This window comes from Haliotis cracherodii, unplaced genomic scaffold, assembly GCF_022045235.1.
Source record: "Haliotis cracherodii isolate W230 unplaced genomic scaffold, xgHalCrac1.p SCAF_5, whole genome shotgun sequence".
NCBI lineage: Eukaryota > Metazoa > Mollusca > Gastropoda > Lepetellida > Haliotidae > Haliotis > Haliotis cracherodii.
Window position 1 is genome coordinate 4820118 of NW_027266308.1, and position 21978 is coordinate 4842095.

Here is a 21978-nt window from a genome sequence, read left to right on the forward strand (position 1 = left end):
ATGGGTGATACCCTTTTACTTAATCAAGGAAACAGGGTACTAATAACTGATGCAACCAGCCATAACGAGTGTTGTTTTAACGGGTCTGCGTTTTGGCAGGTCTACGTTTTGGGAAGATACCATGACACAAGGTGTTCTCGATAGGATGAGCTGTACATGGCCCACTAGTGACACCCGTGTGTCATTGCTCACCTGAAAAAAACCCATGGAAGCATGGTGCAAGTCAAATAGGGAATTGCATCAGACATAATTTTCGTCAATGATGCGTCAAATTTGGAAATGTCCTCCACATGTCTACCATAACACTTTCTGAGAGCCTTCTAAGGCCTCGACTATTGTACCCTGATCATAAAGAGTCGTATCCTCAATTGACATTTATTTTAAGTTGTGAAGTGTAGACACCAGAGCCTGGAGCTGCGGGAATACTGCTCCACGTAAATAATAAATGGGAAAAGTTGACTATTGAAAAGTCATGATTTCTCTTATACAGTCTTGTTGATAATTTTTTGTCATTCTGAATCTTTCTGATGAGGCGGTTTCACTGGTTTCTTTCATTTAGCTCAGGTGAGTAATTCAGTGGAAGGGAGTTGGCTGTTTGACCATTATTGAACGATATCAGATCGACATACCTGAAGTTAAACATTTTGGACATATTGTTGAAACTTACCAATCCGAAAGGACATCCAGACTCGTATGGATAAAGAGACAGATCAGCATGGAGGTGGGCACAATTGGTGCCCATGGGGTGCCTACTGCTTGCCTAATTGTCTTACCCCCAAATTTCACATAGATGTTATCTATGACAAAGTCCAGCATTTTTCATACTGTTTTCTCAGTAAACTTCGCAATGTTTGAGGTGAGGTGAGGTGAGGTGAGGTGAGGTGAGGTGAGGTGAGGTGAGGTGAGGTGAGGTGAGGTGAAATGGGGTTTAACGTCGCGTCAGAGATTATTGCACTAACGACGTGTGTGTGTGTGTGTGTGTGTGTGTGTGTGTGTGTGTGTGTGTGTGTGTGTGTGTGTACTAATCCGGACTGATGCTCACTGAGATACCATGCCGCAGTTTACCATGACACACAGACACAATATACCGACTCCGAGCCGACCAGCTCTTGTTTTAACCCCTTAATGTTTAGCGCCAGCCAGAGTAACAACAAATACCATCTTTAAACGCGAAATGTTTTAATGCATAAACAACGACGTCATGGTACGCCATCAGCCAAGTCCCAGAGTCTGACTACCTGAAACCCCAGTAGAGTGGACCTTTAATATATTATAGTGTCCTATTCTGACCATGAAAGGCACCCGTGAAGAGTAACCTCCCCGTGGCGAGTGCTGGGTAACGCTAATAGCTCTTCCCCTGTGTGGACCCAGGGCAGCACACCTTTGCTTGTCCAAAGAGGCGACAAAATTGGAGGAAGGTAGTCTGGTGGTTGAGGGCACTGGTTCCAGGAATAGCGTTCCTTTGCCCAATACACCACTTCGACCCTAACTTCACCTAGACGGTTGGTAGAATGGGCCCGGTTCTATCAATCGGCTGGTCACGCCAAGCCCTGTGCATTAACATTGTATTGCACAAATTTGGAAAAACGTTTAAAATATGTAAACTTTTGCTATGAATCTGTTTTTATCTTTGACCAATTCATTGAATTTGAAATGTTTCATTTACAATGTAAAGACTATTTGTTTTGCACTAAGATGTCATATTCAATTGTATATTTTTGGGTCTTGGTCAATCAGTTCACTGAATTAAAATACCTGTTGAAATAAAATGGTTAAAATTCATTGCCTAGAGTCATATGCCCAGAAGAGGTGGCTCATAGGCCAATCGGGTGAATTAATTAATTTTCAATTAATTCTTCTGCTTGAATATACCACCTCAGCATCCGTGATGCTGCCAGTTGGATGATACACTGGTGTTAAGCATTGTCTTTATGGCACCCCGTGGTGGGTGGGGAGCTGGGGTGGCGAACCATATAAACAATCAACATGGCACACACAAAAAACAAAAAAAAAAAACGTGCACTAGATGATTCCTCAGATGAGGAAAATGCTTTTTCGAAGAATTCTTCGAACAGCTGGTCTTGATTTTTAGTGGTTACTGCTGCTGATGGTACGCCATTGAAGCTTAACCCAAATGCCATTTCTAAGGCGATTTATGGCATTGCAGGCGATGTTCAGGATGTGAAAATAATTGGTTCAGGATTTCTACTGATTGACTGCAAAAGTGCAAAACAATCTACTTTATTGTAAGCTGTCAAGCATTTGGTTTCTGTTCCTGTGGTAATTTCCCCACACAAGACTCTCAATAACGGTAAAGGCATTGTCAGAGACAGGAACGTTGTCTCTGTGATATGACAGAGACTGAAATTGCAGATTAGTTGCATGATCGGTGAGTTACAAACGTCAAACGTTTCACGTACAAAAGAGATAATCAGATCTTCAAATCAAACACCTATCTCATGACGTTTGCAAAACCAGCTCCTCCTAAAAATATCAAAGCAGGATATTTTAACATTGAATTGGATCAATACATTCCCAACCCACTTCGGTGTTACAAATGTCAGCAGTTTGCTCATGGTGCACAATCATGCAAGAATCCCAAATTATGCCATCAATGTGGAGAAAATGACCACGACACAGATGATAAATGTACGAAAACCCCTCACTGTGCAAATTGTTCTGGCGATCATGTAGCCTCTTCAAAGTCATGTCCCAAGTTCCAACTTCAGCTTCAGATCGTTAAGCTGAAACATGAGAGAAACATTATCTTCCCTGAAGCAAAACGTTTGGTTCTGCAATCTGTCTCGGCGACCACAGCTGTGTCCTTCTCGGCAGCTGTGAGTGAGTGAGTGAGTGAGGTTTTACGCCGCTTTTAGCAATATTCCAGCAATATCACGGCGGGGGACACCAGAAATGGGCTTCACACATTGTACCCATGTCGGGATTCGAACCCGGGTCTTCGGTCTGACGAGCGAACGCTTTAACCACTAGGCTACCCGACCGCCCCTCGGCAGCTGTGACTCGCACACCTTCTAGATCTGTCACGTCTGTCCATTGCCAGACAGATATTACTTTGATTTCAACGGAAAAGTATTCCCTATTACGGTCAATTACTTCTTCCCAAACAAATGATGTACCACAATCAGCGCCTGTGTCAACACCATCAATGGCAACTGCAACAACCCCAACACCTTCCCCTATTGTCAAAAATGCCAGCAAAAAAATTGATGACTAAAAAAATTCAGATCGTGTGCCAAAGGGTCACGGCGTTCCCATACAGATTTATAATCGTTTTGAAACCTTGGAGGACATGGGTGTCTCTCCTCACCATCCCGGGCGCAACAGACATAAGTCGCCGCGAAATGGGAGACGTAGATCTCCTGTACATCCACCAGGAACTTAAATATTATGAATCCACTGATTCAGTGGAATTGAGGAGGTCTCCAAGATTTTACGCCGTCAGCAATCTGTCTCCATGAGACATCTCACAGAGATTGATAACTTCGATTTGCGTCGGTATAGTTCCTATCATTCATTTTCTCCTCCAGGTGTTAAAGCTACTGGAGGATCTTCTGTTTTGGTGAAACAGGGAGTGATCCACAGCCCTGTTTCACTTCATACCAATCTTCAAGCTGTCGCAGTACGACTGACTTTGCACGTAACATTTACTCTGTGTTCTCTGTATCTTTCTCCTTCTTCTGTGCTTCAGCGATCAGATCTTCAATCTCTCTATGATCAGCTTCCTGAGCCCTGCATGATAATGGGCGATTTGAACGGCCGTATGGGGAAGTGTTGATGTTAATACTAAAGTGAGTGAGTATTGTTTTAGTAATATTCCATCAATATCACGGCGGGGGACACCAGAAATGGGCTTCACACATCGCACCCATGTCGGGAATTGAACCCGGGTGTTCGGCGTGACGAGCGAACGCTTTAACCACCAGGCTTCCCGACCGCCCCTTAATACTAAAGGAAAAGTCCTTGAAGATTTCATTTCCGATAACAACCATGAAAAACAACGTATAAATTGGCATTGCGCGTAAATATGTACATGCAAAGGGCTAAGTCAAAATTACATTCATATCTTTACGTAGTAAATCATGTCAGGATAAATCTCCATCTTCGAGCAATCCCCTTGATCAAAGTCCGTGTTGAGATGGCACCTCCTTGAGAGGGAGCCGTAATGAAAGGACTTGCAGGAATCACTCTCAGAACATTTTCGTCCGCAGTCCAGCTTCGTCACATCACGAATTATCAAGGATATATCCACGCTCTTCATGATCTGTCAAGGACATGAGGACAGAACTCGGTAATTGTCGGTGTGTATCATGCACACTGGTGTCAGAAGAAGAGCCAAGGTATAACACGTTATATACATCGCTTGTAGAGTATCTATGTTTCACTCCTTGCATTGAAACGCGAGGTCCTCAGTTCACGTTGGTTTGTGCACGGGCGATTCAGTTTAACTCAGTATTTGGGTTCTTTTTCACCGAACACGTTAACTGTTGTGGAGACATCTGGCCCAAGGCTTCGTTGGTGTTGCGTCTTCTGTTTTTCTTTAATTCCAGACAGTCAACATCTTGTATAGTTTCATCTTCTACATGGACAAGCGCCGGCTTCGTCATCAATTGCGTCTCCGGATGAAATTTCACTGTAGTAGATGACGAACTTTTATGAATAACTACTTTGTAAAGTTCTTTGATGTTAGGTAAAAGTAATTGTCGAACGAACCGACGACTTTGTTCGCCTGACATGATATGACTTGTATATGATAATAAAAGACATACTTAAACGCAACAAAAACAAAACGGTTGTCGAGAAATATCCGAAAATATCACATTTTACGTGCTGTTAAACATAATTTTCAATCGTCCTCATTGATCAATTGGATGATAGATTGTTTTTAAATTGTGTGTTTTTTTATGAAACGAAAATGTACATGCATGGAAAACATGTGACAAGATTCGACTTCTGCTATAACGGTTACAGTTACAAACAGTTCCAGCACTGTAACTAGCCAGCAATTCCTGAATAAAGAGGGAACATTCAATCTCAACGAACGTCGCTGTTTCAGGAGTCCAAATTAGATTAAGACAGATAGATATGTTCTCGCAATTAAACACCGTGACAGTTAAACCAATCTGCTAGTTCCAACGATATTATTATTGAGTGTTAAAAATGTGACAAAACTTTTAAAGACAAATATATTATCTTGTTTTTCTCAGGATATGAAATTGCGAATTCAGACAGAGACAAAGTGTCCGATCTGTACGCCGTGTGTTTTGTGGTATTCAATAATATTCAATGCGAATAACGGGATCGGGTGGTCAGGCTCACTGACTTGGTTGATGCATGTCATGGTATCGCAATTGTGTGGATCGATGCTCATGATGTCAATCACTGTATTGTCTGACCTTGGAGCGATTATTTGCAGACCTTTGGAATATTGCTGAGTGTGGCGTTAACAACAAACAAACAAACAAACAAGCAAACAAATGAAAAAAGAAAACCACAATTGTCGACTGACAAATCTTCAGATATGACGTCGTTTCTAGTCTGACGTCATACCGAACTTACGTCATAATAAGATTCGAATGATCTCAACAATGGCGTCCGGATGCCGTAAATATAGAATACTAAACGAGCTCCCGTGTAATACCAATTTTATGAAACGAGTGAATAGTTCTGTTATCTGACGAGCGAAAGCGGGTCAGATACCACAACTATTCACGAGTTTCATAAAATTGGTTTTACACGAGAGCGAGTTTAGTATTTTATTTATTACTTGTCATTTATAATGTTTTTAGAATTATACTGTTGAGTGTAAATAGGCTGACACCTACACGATCCACGGCATAATCCAATTGAGTTTAACAGAATAATACTTCAAACACGTCAAAAGTTGAAACGTATGAATTTTAATATCATACAATGGTCCACCTTTAGAATTCGGGCGTTCGTCCCACAAAATTATCGTAGTGCTAAGGCTATCACAACTCACATAATTTAACTTAGACTAACGACTGTCGTTGCGCTACAGCACGATCGCCTTGTGGAACGGGGCCTTGCACCTCAAAGTTTACAATCACGTCACAATACCCGATGATGTAATTTGTTGAATTTCGTTGCAAGATCCATCGGCGAAACAATGCCATGTGACGCCTGCCTAGCAACAAGGTTGCTTGGGTCATCGAGTGTGCATAAGCTCCTCCCAGTGATCTATCATCTCCACACACAATGTCGTTGAATAAGCCAAGGGGTGTTGAGAGCTTTCAATATTTGTTCGTGAAACGTGTTCCGAGGGTACATAAACACGCGTTTTGGTATTACACAATGTGCAATAAAGCTGTATGTTTATTAAACGGGTGATCTCTTCACGGGCAAGTAATAAATATAGAATAACGAGCTCCCGTGTAATACCAATTTTATTAAACGAGTTTCATAAAATTGGTTTACACGGGAGCGAGTTTAGTATTTTATTTATTACTTGCCATTTATAACGATTTTAGAATTATACTGTTGAGTGTGAATAGGCTGACACCTACACGGTCAACGGCATAATCCAATTGAGTTTAACAGAATAATACTTCAAACACGCCAAAAGTTGAAACGTATGAATCTAATACCATACAACGGTGATTCAGGCGTTCTTTCCACAAAATTCTCGTAGCGCTAAGCTTATCGCAGTTCACATACTTTAACATAGACTAACGACTGTCGTTGCTCTACGGTACGATCGCCTTGTGGAACGGGGCCTTGCACCTCAAAGTTTACAATCATGTCACAATACCTGATGACGTAATTTGTCGAATTTTGTTGCAAGATCCTTCGGCGAAACAATGCCATGTGACGTCAGTCTAGTAACAAGGTTTCTGGGGTCACGGAGTGTGCATGAGCTCCTCTCAGTGATCTATCATCTCCCTACGCAATGTTGTTGAATAAGTCAAGGGATGTTAAGAGCTTTCAATATTTGTTCGTGAAACTTGTTCCGAGAGTACATAAGCACGCGTTTTGGTATTACACAATGTGTAATACAGCTGTGTGTTTATTAAACGGGTGGTATCTTCACGGGCAAGAAAAAAAGAAAACGCTGGTGTGTGTGAAGTGATATTTGCACAAGTGCACATACGCCTTTTATGAACTCGGTTATTTCTGAACCTATGGGTAACAAGATAACTTTGATCCAGAGGATCGTCACGACGCGAAGACGTTTTGTTGCATACCTACCTATTGATGCAAGAACATGTACTGTCATAGAGCGCAAATATCTAACCCCAAACAAATTGTAGTTCGCATGGGGTATCCTAGACTAACATTTAGTCTCTGAAATCTTATATTACACAATATCTTCTTGACTCTAAAAACATAAAATAATTCCCTTTGCTGATTTCAGAGTGGAATAGAGCTAGCTTGAGCTGGCTAGACTTGCTTTTGTATGCATTTCTAGATTATTTTTTAAAATAAAATAAATATATTCCACGGTCATGGTGCGGGACTAGGGGTACCCTCACAATCAGGATTGAGAACATGACATATCTGAGTTGAAATATTTAGGTAATATAAAAATAGAAAACAAAAATGTCATGAAAACAAAACTGATTAATAATATATGTTTTCACAACAATGCCTTCCCATTGTTTTCAAGGAACAAGAGTGAGTGAGTGTGTTGGGTTTAACGCCGATTTTAACAGTATTCCTGTTAAATCACGGCGTGTCAGCTGAATGTGGGATCAAAGCCCGAAAGCTAGAGATAGATTGTTCCTTGAGGGGGCACGGGTGGCCCAGTCGTCTAAGGCGCCGCGATTCGCTGTGCAGAGTTGCGTTCCTTGGACACGCCAGAAACCTATGATTGTGGGTTCGAATCCCGGTTCACCCCGATTATGTTTCTAGTCTTGTCAGCACCATACAAGTGCTCGTGGGTTTCACCGAAGTGGTAAACGTCTGAGACCTGCATTACTTCGGGCTTTCCTCCCACATTAAACTGACATGCCGTGATATGACTTGAATACTGTTCAAAGCGGCGTTAAACCCAACTCACTCACTCAGTCACTCATAAACCATACTTCTCTATGAGAGTTACCTCCCTTATGCTTTGCGTACAGTATGTTTACTCCTGTAGCCTGACACGTCAATTATTCACGCTGTAAACAAGTGCTCATATTCGCTACACCGGGTCGTCGTTTCTCGACGGTCCCCGTGACATCACTTGCCTCCCTTTCACCATTAAGCCCAACGAACAAAAACGTCTTAAGAGTAATATTTTACAGTTAAGAATATTCTAAAAAATATTTTCATAATTATTTATGTATTTCGTATGTACACATATACTTATACATGTGCGAGACAAAAATAGAGTTTCCTTTAAGTATTACTTAATCTATGTATAACTGTATGATTTTAAAATTTTGACCTGGATTGTTTTATTAAAAAACTGTAATATACCTTATTGTTTTAAGACCTTTGTCGACAGATATTTGAAACCTACTACCTTGTTTTCCATCGTTATATGGATGACATATTGTTGATACGATGAAATATTTAACTCACTCACTCACTTTAACTATTACTCATCCCCGTGTAACTTTTTCAGGCTGAAAAAATAAAGCACGTGCAAAAAACACCGTTACATCACCCATAACTGTTAACGGGAGATATCGCTACAACAATATGCATAACAATGCTTTGCAGACCACTGTGACGTCACTATGAGGACAGGATTAAATGATATCTCTTATCTCTGGCTTTAAAGTTTTAAATAGCTGGGCCCGTTCCTCAAAGCGAGCTTAGCCCATAGACGATCATAGGTTTACGATAGTCGTTGCGCTAATATTGCTTTGTGAAACGGGCCCCTACACTTTAAGACACCAGTTATTATTGTTTAGATACTGAAACAGTTAGAAATGATTCAGGATGTTAGTATAGTGCTATTAAAGCTATTTTAACTCTTATCAACTCTATCAAATGGCACCCAGGTGAGATCTCTCCATATAACCGACTACGGTTTGAAGCGGCGTTAAACCCATTTAATCATGTTTGTTTATTTCGTTGTCATTTAACGCCACACTCAGCAATATACCAGCTCTGTGAATAATGGAGTCTGGTCCAGACAATCCAGTAATTGACATCATGAGCATCGATCCACCCAATTGGGATACGACGAAATGCATCAACCAAGTCAGCGAGCCTGACCACCCTCTTACGACAAGCATAGTCGCCTTTTACGGCAAGCATGGGTTGCTGAAGACCTATACTACCCATGATCTTCACGGAGAGATACAGTAATTTATTATCTAAGACTAACAGATTGATATCGTCATATGTAGTCTTTCATGTAGGAATTTTATTACCTACGACTACACCTACAGCGGTAACAATGCTGACGGAATTTGAGGGAAACATGCGACAATGGAGGCGGAAGAGTGTCAGTGTCAAGGTGTACTGATGAAGGTAAAAATGATTGATGTCCAGTTTAATTCCAGTGAATAACAACAGTGGGACCGTATGGTGTTTACGTCGAGTAACTGACGCATACAAGGAGACAACTCATTTGAAGAATTGACATGTCAGACATGGATGGCTAACGTCATTCCTCTTCAACCAATCAGAAATCAGGAAATGAACGTGTTTACTGGGGCTTGACACTCGCATCAGTTCCCCAAGTTTACAGCTTGCTGGTGTATATATAGAAGCTGTATAGCGACTTGTTTCTCATACCAACTCCCATCTGCTGATTCAAGGACAATATCGACATCACTACAACCAGGTATGATTTTTTACAAAATATTTTTCACTAATATTAGTATACATTCATTATGAATTATGTTTTGTACGTAATGATAAATCTTATTTTAGTTTCGTTTGCTACACAAGCCCATGAACAATATTTTAGGAAATACGTCAACTCTCGCAATGTTTTTTCTGACGTCAAAATCAATAGAATGGAAAATTATTCGATCTAATCGATATTTTTAAAAATAAATATATTTGACCGATTTTCATACGAGAGAACATTTTAGCTTCTAAGGGTGCAAAAGTGAGTGCAAATACCTTTTTGACCCGAGGGTGTAAGCTTTGTTGACAAGTGTTTCTCTAACACGCTAAGCCACAATTGCCACTCTGCCTGAGACACGTTTACCGTTATGATTGACATGTGACACATCGTCTGAGGCGTTCTGTCATATATAAAAACAGGCCAGGTCATGAACTATCCCAGTATTTTTTTGTTGCAGAAAACAACATGGACATTAACATTCTTCTGTGTGCCATCGCTGTCATCGCCGCAGTTGAAGCTAGTTCCTTTATAGGTGCGTACATTGATTATCTTAATTACCTTTATTTGAATTTCAAAGCGGTAACATTTCGGTGGACCTAAAGAGGTTTTAAACTGAGTTTAAAATGAAATCTTTGGCTTAAATAAGAGTCACAATCTAGCGCTAATGCCAGATGGATGTTAAGATGCCGAGTAAAAGAGTATATCTAAGATAAAAAACCCAGATGGCCCCGATTTAATACAGGTGTAATGAGACGGGGAAAAAACTATTGATAAAGTAGTAATATATAAGAGACTGAATTAGCCTAACTATTGCAAACCCTTTGGTTGAATGTATGGGATATATTTTTTTCATGGTGCAATTATGGCTCATGTATATATATTTGATTGTTTAACGCCACACTCAGCAAAAATCAAGCTATATGACGGCGGTCTGTACATAATCGAGATATTCCAGTGATTGATATCATGCGCTTCGATTCGCACAATTGGGATATGATTACATGCATCAACCAAGTCAGCGAGCCTAACTATGTACCCGATCCTGTTAGTCGCCTCATACGACAAGCATAGTCGCCTTTTACGGCAAGAATGGGTTGCTGAAGATCTATTCTAACCCGGATCTTCACGGATTCATGTACATATGGTTTAAATCTGTGAACATGTCCAACTCAGTGGCAAAGACATCAGTGTTTCGATTTATCCGAAGATCGAGACAAGCGGAGTGACGAAAATAATCCCAGAGCCGATAATGATTATGCGTGGGGGTATTAAGTACAGTCAAATACGGTTATAACGAACTCAAAGGGACCACTAATTCTAATTCGTTATAACCGTAGTTCGTTATAAGCAGGGGCGGTCGGGTAGCCTTCTGGTTAAAGCGTTCGCTCGTCACGCCGAAGACCCGGGTTCGATTCCCGACATGGGTACAATGTGTGAAACCCATTTCTGGTGTCCCCCGCCGTGATATTGCTGGAATATTGCTAAAGCGGCGTAAAACCATACTAACTCACTCACTCGTTATTAGCATATGTATAATATATATACACAAAATGTACGGAACCAAGAAACACATCGTTATATCCGGAAGTTCGTTATAAACGTAGTTCACTGTTTAATAATTGTTTAAAATGACATATTGCTGTTAGTTGCTATCAGCTGTAACTTAACAGAAATCACTTGTTTTCCAGAACCGGTTCCAAGGTGCTTGTTATTCTGCATCAATGGCATGATCCCCGGGGAATGCAGGTGCAACCGGTGGCCCAGCATCAATGGCGACCTGCCGGGCACCCCCGGGGACAGGACACTCCCGAAAGTCTCCTCGCGCTGCTCGGTGAGGAATTGGCAAATGATCAGTCAATATCACATTTCATATCTGCAAATGCCTATGTATGATTATTCACGGGCGGTGAAGTTCTCTTAGGTGCCGCAATTCCCTTTGCCATACCCGGTTTATTATAGTCGTGGGTTCGAATCCCAGGTTCGCCCTGATAAGATTCTTGGTTTGTAAGCACTATTCCCGTTTTAATTGTTTTTTTTATTTAAAAAAAAAGCATTAAACGTCTGCGGACTTCTCTACAAAACCTTTGCTGATTAGTTGTAATAAAACTTTTATGCAGTTCAAATTGGCATTAAAAACCAAACTCACTCACTATTATCCTCAAATATGTTTGTATCATACTATGCAAAAATAAGGTGACATCGACAACATATTGAAACATAATGTATAGTTCTACATCCAAATGGAACGAGTAATACTTGCTTGAGTACAGCGCTGGAAACTCTAAAAACAATATGAGGGGGCACGGGTGGCCCAATCGTATAAGACGCCGCGATTCCCTGTGCAGAGTTGCGTTCCTTGGACACGCCAGAAACCTATGATTGTGGATTCGAATCCCGGTTCGCCCCGATTATGTTTTTAGGTTTGTCAGCACCATACCCGTGCTCGTGGGTTTCACCGAAGTGGTAAACGTCTGAGACCTGCATCACCTCGGGCTTTCCTCCCACGTTAAGCTGACACGCCGCGATATAACTGGAATACTGTTAAAAGCGGCGTTAAACCCAACTCACTCACTCACTCAAAACAATATGAGCATGTGAGTGTGTCTTTCGTGGTATGCTAATTCATAATTATAATATATGCATCAATTTTAACATTATACATTGTAGTTCACACGTTGTGGAGCGAATTCCAGGTGCGTGGAGCGCTATGGTAGAACCGTGTGTGTTCCTGCCTACCCTACCTTCCCTACATATGGACTCACCCGACCTACACGTAGACCCGTCCTTGTTGATGGTAAGTACTGAACGCCATTTACAGCCTTGTGTCTCACGTGTGCGAAATCAGCAGTGATGTTACTGTAAATGCAATTAAGCATTAAGGACCTCGTTTTACAGTGAGTGGGTGAGTTGGGTTTAACGCCGCTATTAACAGTATTCCAGTTATATCGCGGCGTGTCAGCTTAATGTGGGTGGAAAGCCCCAAGTGATGCAGGTCTCAGACGTTTACCACTTCGGTGAAACCAACGAGCACGGGTATGGTGCTGACAAACCTAGAAACATAATCGGGGCGAACCGGGATTCGAACCGACAATCATAGGTTTCTGGTGTGCCCAAGGGACGCAACTCTGCATAGCGAATTGCGGCGCTTTAGACGACTGGGCCACCCGTGCCCCCTCGTTTTACAGCGCAATATCAACGCTACAACTGTGTGGTGATGTATGAATGAAGCGATAATATCTATTTATGAGGGATAGAGGTTCAATAGGGCTTCATACAATAATATGCCTTTAAAGATAGTCATCGAGTGATACCCAAAGGTTGGAAGACCTAAAATAAAACGTGACCAAAATATGTGAAATTGAAATTCATTTCCTTCACAGGACGACAATGTTATAACTACAAATTAGGACTGATTATATTCTAAATAGCTTCATAATAATAGCCTCGTTTGTGGATTATTCGTCGGTAACCAGGAAGTGTCAATATTTACACGACCCGTGAAGATTCCGGGATAGAATAGGTCTTCAGCAACCCATGCTTGCCGTAAAAGGTCACTATGCTTGTCGTAAAAAGCGACTAACGGGATCGGGTGGTCAGGCTCCCTGACTTGGTTGATGCATGTCATTGTATCCCAATTGGGTGGACCGATGCTCATGATATTAATCACTGGATTGTCTGGTCCAGACTCGATTATTTACAGACCTTGTCATATAGCTGGAATATTGCTGAGTGCGGCGTTAAACAACAAACCAACCAACCAATATTTACACAGCTGAGCACATTGAAACAGCAACGTGTGAGTTATCGCCCTTTGAGTCAAACAGAAACCGTACGTAGACAAAAGAGAGTTATCGCCCTTTTCATACGAAACTGCAAGCTCCTTCCCAGCGCGTGACACCTTCGTTACACTCTCGGTAACATCGCTGCCACCAGTGTGGGCGCGGCCATTTCAAGAATCTTGAAATTTGCCCCCCAACCCCATATGTAGTAACGTTTATACTTTTGTTTATGTCTTTGGGAATGCCATCATATTTCAATTTGAAAAGGTTTACGACTGACCATGTTTTCCAGATGAATTTACTTTGTTGTTTTGATAATCAGATTGGTTCGAGATTGCAGACTAACGGAAAATCAACCAACTTCTCCCTTATATTCTTTCTATATCAATAACACGATAGTTTTAATGAAACAGAAATTCAAATTGACAAACGAAGAAAGTAATTTAGCAGCGATAAGTGTATTCGGCGTCACGACAGTTGTCACTTGTTTGTAAACATAACGGTCATTCGGTTGCGAGTTCAACTCCAAGCATGGTTGTGGCCACCTATTCACAGTGGGGAGTTTTGACTGGTGGCAGCGATAGTATAGAGAGCTCCGGGAACGTACTATCGCTGTGAGGAGCTTGACGAAACTGAATCGCCAAATTGTAGAGCTTCTTAAATGATATCTTTGATACCTTTTCATTCCAGACACCTGCAGTCTTCCGATGGTTATTGGACGTTGCCGTGCTGCCTTCCGTCGCTACTTTCACAACCCGGCGAGCGGACAGTGTGAGCAGTTTCTGTACGGCGGGTGTGGGGGCAACGCGAACAACTTCAAAACTCTGGGAGAGTGTCGCCGCGTCTGTCAGCGCAGTCAACAACCCATATATTAAGACCAATACCTCGTTGTCACCTGCAGAGCTCCAGATAACCTTTTGAGCAATTGAGTTTTTACTCTAGGGTTTCTATTTTAACTGGGTTATTACATTTTTCTTTGGGTAACCTAACTGTTCAAAATATATAGGCTTGACTCGGAAAGTACATTAGCTCGTAATTGTGTTTCGGAAATTAGCTCCTTTGTACGCATGCTCATAAAGCTTCATTGGGTATTTGCGCGTACTGTTTTTTTATACATTTGAGTTTTTCATTTTATGCATGCGTTTCTGGACGCAAGTTAATTGAAAGTAATTGGGTTTTGAATATTTTTTGGGTTATTTTACGCAAATACGCTGCTTATCTGTAGCTCTGCACCTGATTCCAATTGCTTCAGACAGTAACAATGTTCGTAGTCACAAAAATTCAATATTTCAGGCTAGAAGAATATAAAAAACCCTTTCAGGTAGCTAGCCATCTTAGCCTCTTTCCGAGGCAAGAGCGTTAACTGAATTTACAAGTCCAGTTTCCACCCTTGCCGAACTAGTCTGGAATTCCTGGGCTCGATCGTAGCGCCACCAGTGGCTATTACAAGTTATGTCCATTCTATGGTTCTCCTATATGTACCAATCAGATTTCACCTCTCGTATCACATGCATTTGTTTCAAACAAAATGGTGGCACCCAGTCAAGACGATCTGATCAACCATCAAGATCTATTTTGTGATAAAACGGTTCTTACTTCGCGAAGTACATCAAATCACGTGAGCACCTAGAATAAAAACATTAAAAGATTTGGAAAATATCTGTTGACAACGAGTTGGCGATGCACATGCTTTGCAAATCCTGCAATCGACCGAACTCTGCATGACAGTTTACGAACCGGATTTCGATTTCGGTGCGCCATTTTGATTGGACTATGCATAGACTCGTTAGTCCAGCCAAAACGTAACTCCATAATCCAAGCCAATTTCGGCAAGGGTGGAAACTGGACTTTATAGTCAGTTAACTCTCTTGCCTCGGGAAGATGCCATCTTAGGGGTAGTGTTGCGTAACAATTGTTCATTCAATTCATTGTATATTTCCAGAGATACATTTAATTAAGACGTACCTCTGACGTGTGCATTAAGGGGATTGATTCCATTATTGTCATATTTTAGGCCACGCGTTACCTTAAGTCTTCCACTCGTTTAGTATGACTCGATGGGTATCCTTAATATACATTTATTTGGTTCTCGTGAAATAAAACACCATTTTAAGTTATATAATGGTCACAGTGAAGAACATATTGATGTTAGGCCTAGATGTAATTAAGTTAATTAGAGCAACATAAGGAGTCCGAAGCTTGTCTTCCAACTAGCAATGAGTGTTAAACTAAGATTGTTTCATTGCGATGATGAGCAAACTGTAGACATATTGGACATTTCCAAATGCCCATGTGAGAAATCCAATCCTGTCATTTACTGCCATGCCTTTTTCCTCTGTTATTACCTCTCTCTGCGACATTTCAATACAAACACGTAAAAGGCGACTAACGGGATCGGGTGGTCATGCTCGCTGACTTGGTTTATACATGTCACGGTCCCAATTTCGTGGATCGATGCTCATGATATTAATCACTGGACTGTCTTGTCCAGACTCGATTACTTACAGACCGCCGTCATATAGCTGGAATATTGCTGAATGCGGCGTTAAACAACAAACCAACCAACCAACCAAATTCAATATAAACATTTTTCAAAAAGGAAAGGAAAACAGGCTTCTAATATGTGCCGGGCTTTTAATTGAGGAAATACGGTATGTGTATTTTGTGATACGTATGAATGTGTATATTTTTGGAAGATATGGACATAGTGTTGCTTTTTTAACCATTTACAAAATCTGTAATAAATGATTTTATATTGTAGCAAGTGTTGTTCTTGTGTGACATTTCTGGACTTCTGGCATGGCCAAATACATTAGTAGAGCTAATGTGAGTGAAAAATGCCGAGAAGGGTCTTGGTTCAAGAAAAGCTTGGGTCAAAGACTTCTTCTTGTTAAAATATTTGAAAATCCGCTACAATCAGTCTTCTTGATACGTCAGCCATTGAGATAGTGTCCAAAACGTGAAAGTGTTGAAATGATAAAATCTATTTTCATCTATTTATCATCCTGAATTGTTTTTACAAAGATTTCTAAGAGTTTCCCAAATTTCTTCAATTATTCAAAATCCTCTGGGAGAAAAATGGCATTGTCCTTTATCAACAAATGTGGACAGTACCGTCCGGCTTAACTGTAGGGTGGACGGACCGGGTTAACTATAGACTGTACCGTGCGGCTTAACTGTAGGGTGGACGCACCGGGTTAACTATAGACTGTACCGTCCGTATTAACTGTAGGGTTGACGGACCGGGTTAACTATAGACTGTGCCGTCCGTATTAACTGTAGGGTGAACGGACCGGGTTAACTATAGACTGTACCGTCCGTATTAACTGTAGGGTGGACGGACTGGGTTAACTATAGACTGTACCGTCCGTATTAACTGTAGGGTGAACGGACCGGGTTAACTATAGACTGTACCGTCCGTATTAACTGTAGGGTGAACGGACCGGGTTAACTATAGACTGTACCGTCCGGCTTAACTGTAGGGTTGACGGACCGGGTTAACTATAGACTGTACCGACCGGGTTAACTATAGACTGTACCGACCGGGTTAACTATAGACTGTACCGACCAGCTTAACTATAGACTGTACCGACCGGGTTAACTATAGACTGAACCGACCAGGTTAACTATAGACTGTACCGACCGAGTTAACTATAGACTGTACCGATCGGGTTAACTACAGTCTGTACCGACCAGGTTAACTATAGACTGTACTGACCGGGTTAACTATAGACCGTATACCGACCGGGTTAACTACAGACCAGGATAACTATATGCTGTACTGACCGGATAAACTACAGACTGTACTGACCGGGTTAACTATATATAGGCTGTACTGACCGTGTCAACTACACACTGTACCGACCATGGTAAATATAGACTGTACCGACTGGGTTAACTATAGACTGTACCGACCAGATTAACTATAGACTGTACTGACCTGGTTAACTATAGACTGTACCGACCGGGTTAACTACAGTCTGTACCGACCGGGTTAACTATAGACTGTACTGACCGGGTTAACTATAGACCGTATACCAACCGGGTTAACTACAGACCAGGATAACTATATGCTGTACTGACCGGATTAACTACAGACTGTACTGACCGGGTTAACTATATATAGGCTGTACTGACCGGATCAACTACAGACTGTACCGACCATGCTAAATATAGACTGTACCTACCGGGTTAACTATAGACTGTACCGACCAGGTTAACTATAGACTGTACCGACCGGGTTAACTATAGACGGTACTGCCCGTATTAACTGTAGGGTGGGCGGACCGGGTTAACTATAGACTGTACTGCCGGTATTAACTGTAGGGTGAACGGACCGGGTTAACTATAGACTGTACCGCCCGTATTAACTGTAGGGTGGACGGACCGGGTTAACTTTAGACTGTACCGCCCGTATTAACTGTAGGGTGAAGGGACCGGGTTAACTATAGACTGTACCGCCCGTATTAACTGTAGACTGTACCGACCGGGTTATTTATAGACTGTACCGACCGTATTAACTGTAGACTGTACCGACCGGGTTATTTATAGATTGTACCGACCGGGTAAACTATAGACTGTACCGACCAGGTTAGCTATAGACTGTACCGACCGGATTAACTATAGACTGTACCGACCGGATTAACTATAGACTGTACCAACCGGGTTAACTACAGTCTGTACCGACCGGGTTAACTATAGACCGTATACCCCTGGGTTAACTACAGACCGGGGTAACTATAGACTGTACCGACCGGATTAACTATAGACTGTACTGACCGGGTTAACTATAGGAAGTACTGACTGGGTTAACTCTAGAATGTACTGACCGGGTTAACTATAGAAAGTACTGACTTGGTTAACTGTTGAATGCACTGACCGGATTAACTGTAGACTGTCCCGATAGGATTAACTATAGACTTACTCTCCGGGTTAACTAAAGACTGCACTGACTGGGTTAACTGTAGACTGTACTTTCCGGGTTAACTATAGACTGTACCAACTGGATTAACTATAGACTATACTGACTGGGTTAACTGTAGACTGTACTTTCCGGGTTAACTATAGACTGTACTGACCGGATTAACTATAGACTGCACTGACCGGGGTAAACTACGGACTGTACTGACCGGATTAACTACAGATTGTACCGACCGGATTAACTGTAGACTGTACTGACCGGGTTAACTATAGATTGTACCGACGGGGTTAACTACAGACTGTTCCGACCTGGTTAACTATAGACCGTATACCGGCGGGGTTAAATATAGACTGTACCAACCGGATTAACTATAGACAGTACTGACCGGGTTAACTGTAGACTGTACTTTACGGGTTAGCTATAGACTGTACTGACCGGATTAACTATAGACTGCACTGACCGGGGTAAACTATAGATTGTACTGACCGGATTAACTACAGATTGTACCGACCGGATTAACTATAGACTGTACTGACCGGGTTAACTATAGAAAGTACTGACTGGGTTAACTGTAGACTATACTGACCGGGTTAACTATAGACTGTACTGACCGGGGTAAATATAGGCTGTACTGACCAGGTTAACTACAGACTGTACCGACCGGGTTAACTATAGACTGTACTGACCGGGTTAACTATTGACTGTACTGACCGGGTTAACTATAGAAAGAAAGAACCCATTCAGGTTGTTGACGTAAATATGTTTAGTCATTAAGTGATTGCTATGGCCACGACAAATTCGTTGTAAATAACCTATAAGTAAATATTCTCAAACACTGTTAGATCTCTCTTACAAGCATAATAATCCTCGCCACTTGAAATAGAGTCACAAAATTAAGCGAGGACAAATGAACGAAAACATCTGCATGTCTGCATCGGCCGAAAGATAGCCGCTCGCAGTCACTTTGTGGGTTGAGTGCTATTCTTGAATGTTTGTCGCAAACACAATAAAAATACAATCATAAGAAATCATTTGTATTTCGGTTAATTATAGTTTCTTTAGCATTAATTATCGCTGTGGGGGCTCGAACGCGCTTCGCCGGCTCTGCTATCAAAACGTGAAGTAGTCGACGCTCTACCACTGGACCACAGGCGCCAACACATTAAATATGTGCTCGTTTAACAGGTCATTAGAATCTTCATTGACATGCATGCGTAATTCAGTAAATAATGAATTGCGCATGCGTGTGACGTCACGGTCCGCACTCCCATTCATCTTTTCTTGAAACCACACCCGCAATTGTTTATGTCAACGTGACCGACCAATGGGATTAACTGGATTAACGCTTGAAAAGGTAAGAATTTATAGCTAACCCTTGCCCAAAGGGGTTTTGAATCGTAAACACGTGTAAGTTTCCCTAAGACCGAAAAACGGGTGTTGGATCGTAAAGACGTGTAATTAAAGGGGCACTGATCTAACGCCATTCTCCGGACTGGTTGTTGCCTTTGTTATTGTTTTTTCCCCCGTGAGTACCCGGATGATACGCAACGCAACTGAGCGTGACCAGAGACTGGGCTACCGTCTGCAAGGACAGCTAAATAAACTTGGAGGCTGGAGGCAATATTTGTTTTACGCATTTTTGCATAAACACTGATTGGTTAACTGTGATCTATAAAGATTCGACAAAGGGCGCATGTTAAATAATTTCTTCAGCCTAAACAAACAGACAAAAAGAACGGCGGAGCTCATCGGAAGTCGTCATTTGGAAATACCCCAGATGGTTATAGTTTAATACTAAAAAAAGTATCCATGCAGTGAAAGCATTTTCGGATTTCGGATTGTGTAATACGATTACTACTCCCTTGTTGTCATACACGTTTTCTCGTATAACCCTACACTTGTGTATTTGTCGTCATTCACTTGATGCTCAGTTAATGAATTTATTACAGGTACAATTAGTGGTAGCACCACTTAGATTACCTGACAAAGGTTCCCATTTGGCATTTATTGTGTCTGGGGTAATTATTCAATCTAAATCCAGGTTTGAAGTGAGGTTATGTAATATGCACGTGGCAGCCCAGCAAGAGATGAATGATCAGTTGATTTACTTTTTTTTGTAAATCAACGGATCGTTCCTAGTCATCAAAGGATTAACAGAAAATACGTTGATTGATTAATCACTGTAATCTTGCACAGTGGATATGTCAAAAGTGAGTGTTTACATGTCTAGGTTTACTAAAACAAAGGGAATACACTCATATCATGGCGTGAAGTGCCGATGTAAAAACAACACACAATTTGTTCAAAGGGTTAACTGATAATACGTTGATTTGTTGCTCATTGTTATCAAACTCAATGGATTTTTTAGGAACCGTCGACGTAATGAAAATAGTTGTCACGTGGCCTTTCTCAGCCGACCCTTGAGACTTGACACCCGAAACGATATATATCTTTTAGAATATTTGATAGTTACAGAGACACGTGACATCGAATAAGTTATTGGTTGGGAAATTCTTCAATCCTTTGTAAGCATGTATAGATTACCGTCAATTTGTAAAATGTGATTCTCTCAGGCAATTTTTAAAATGTGTAAATATTTCAGTCATTTTGACTAAAAAATCTGTCCAGATTGATTAAGACGATCAAAAGGGCCTACAAACATCACAACAGATTATTATGTAGGATTAGAAGCCAAACAACATAGAAATGTACTTTTCAACGTAACATTTTCAGTCTCTTGGTGATGACATTAAACATCAAAATGTTTGGAATTTGTTATTATAATAATACAGATGGAAATGTTTTTCAGTCACTTTGTAAAATAACTGAATATTTAGACGTTTAATAAATATGTTACACATTTTGACAGTAAAAAAATATACACACTATAAAAAAGCAATGCTCAGGTGAAATATTTACTTTGTGTTGCAAGTCAAGATAGTGTAAACGAAAATCGCAAAATTACCAAGCAAGTGACTTATCAAAACTTCGTCACCATTACCGATGCTACCCACAAAGATGCCTACATTTCCTTATTATCTCGAAAACTGTATTTCATTTTGTTGATCAATGTGACCATACGCTCTTATTACTACCGGTATCCATAAAAGTGACTAATGCGCTTACGAATGGCGCAACAGAGGTCGCGAGCTAGTCTAGATTTCTGCTCTACATCCGGGTACTCACTGGGAAAAAACAATAACAAAGGCAACAACCAGTCCCGGGGAATTGCGTTAGATCAGTGCCCCTTTAAGTTTCCCTAAGACCGAAAACGGGTGTTGGATCGTGAAGTGAGGCACGGTAACGGTAAAACGAGACAGCGGTGGCACTATATAGCGCGGTAATTGAGCGGATGGTAAACTGCATTGTTGCCAGGCATTGATTAACACAATATAGGCACAACAGTCATGGAAACTCGTCTGTGGTAAGTAGCAGGATTCTTCCCTAACTCGTGTACGACAACCGTATTTCGAGTTGCTACTTCCGGTTTGTTTTCACGTGTGCAT

At 41.2% G+C, this 21978-nt stretch overlaps 1 protein-coding gene across 1 annotated transcript; it reads left to right on the forward strand.

Moving 5' to 3' along the window:
- The first annotated feature begins 10237 nt into the window (after window positions 1-10237).
- LOC139444319 (uncharacterized) lies at window positions 10238-14426 on the forward strand. Its single transcript, XM_071225257.1, has 4 exons — window positions 10238-10304; window positions 11461-11603; window positions 12440-12566; window positions 14242-14426. The coding sequence occupies exons 1-4, from the start codon at window positions 10238-10240 to the stop codon at window positions 14424-14426; spliced, it is 522 nt and encodes a 173-aa protein (XP_071081358.1).
- Window positions 14427-21978: the final 7552 nt, after the last annotated feature.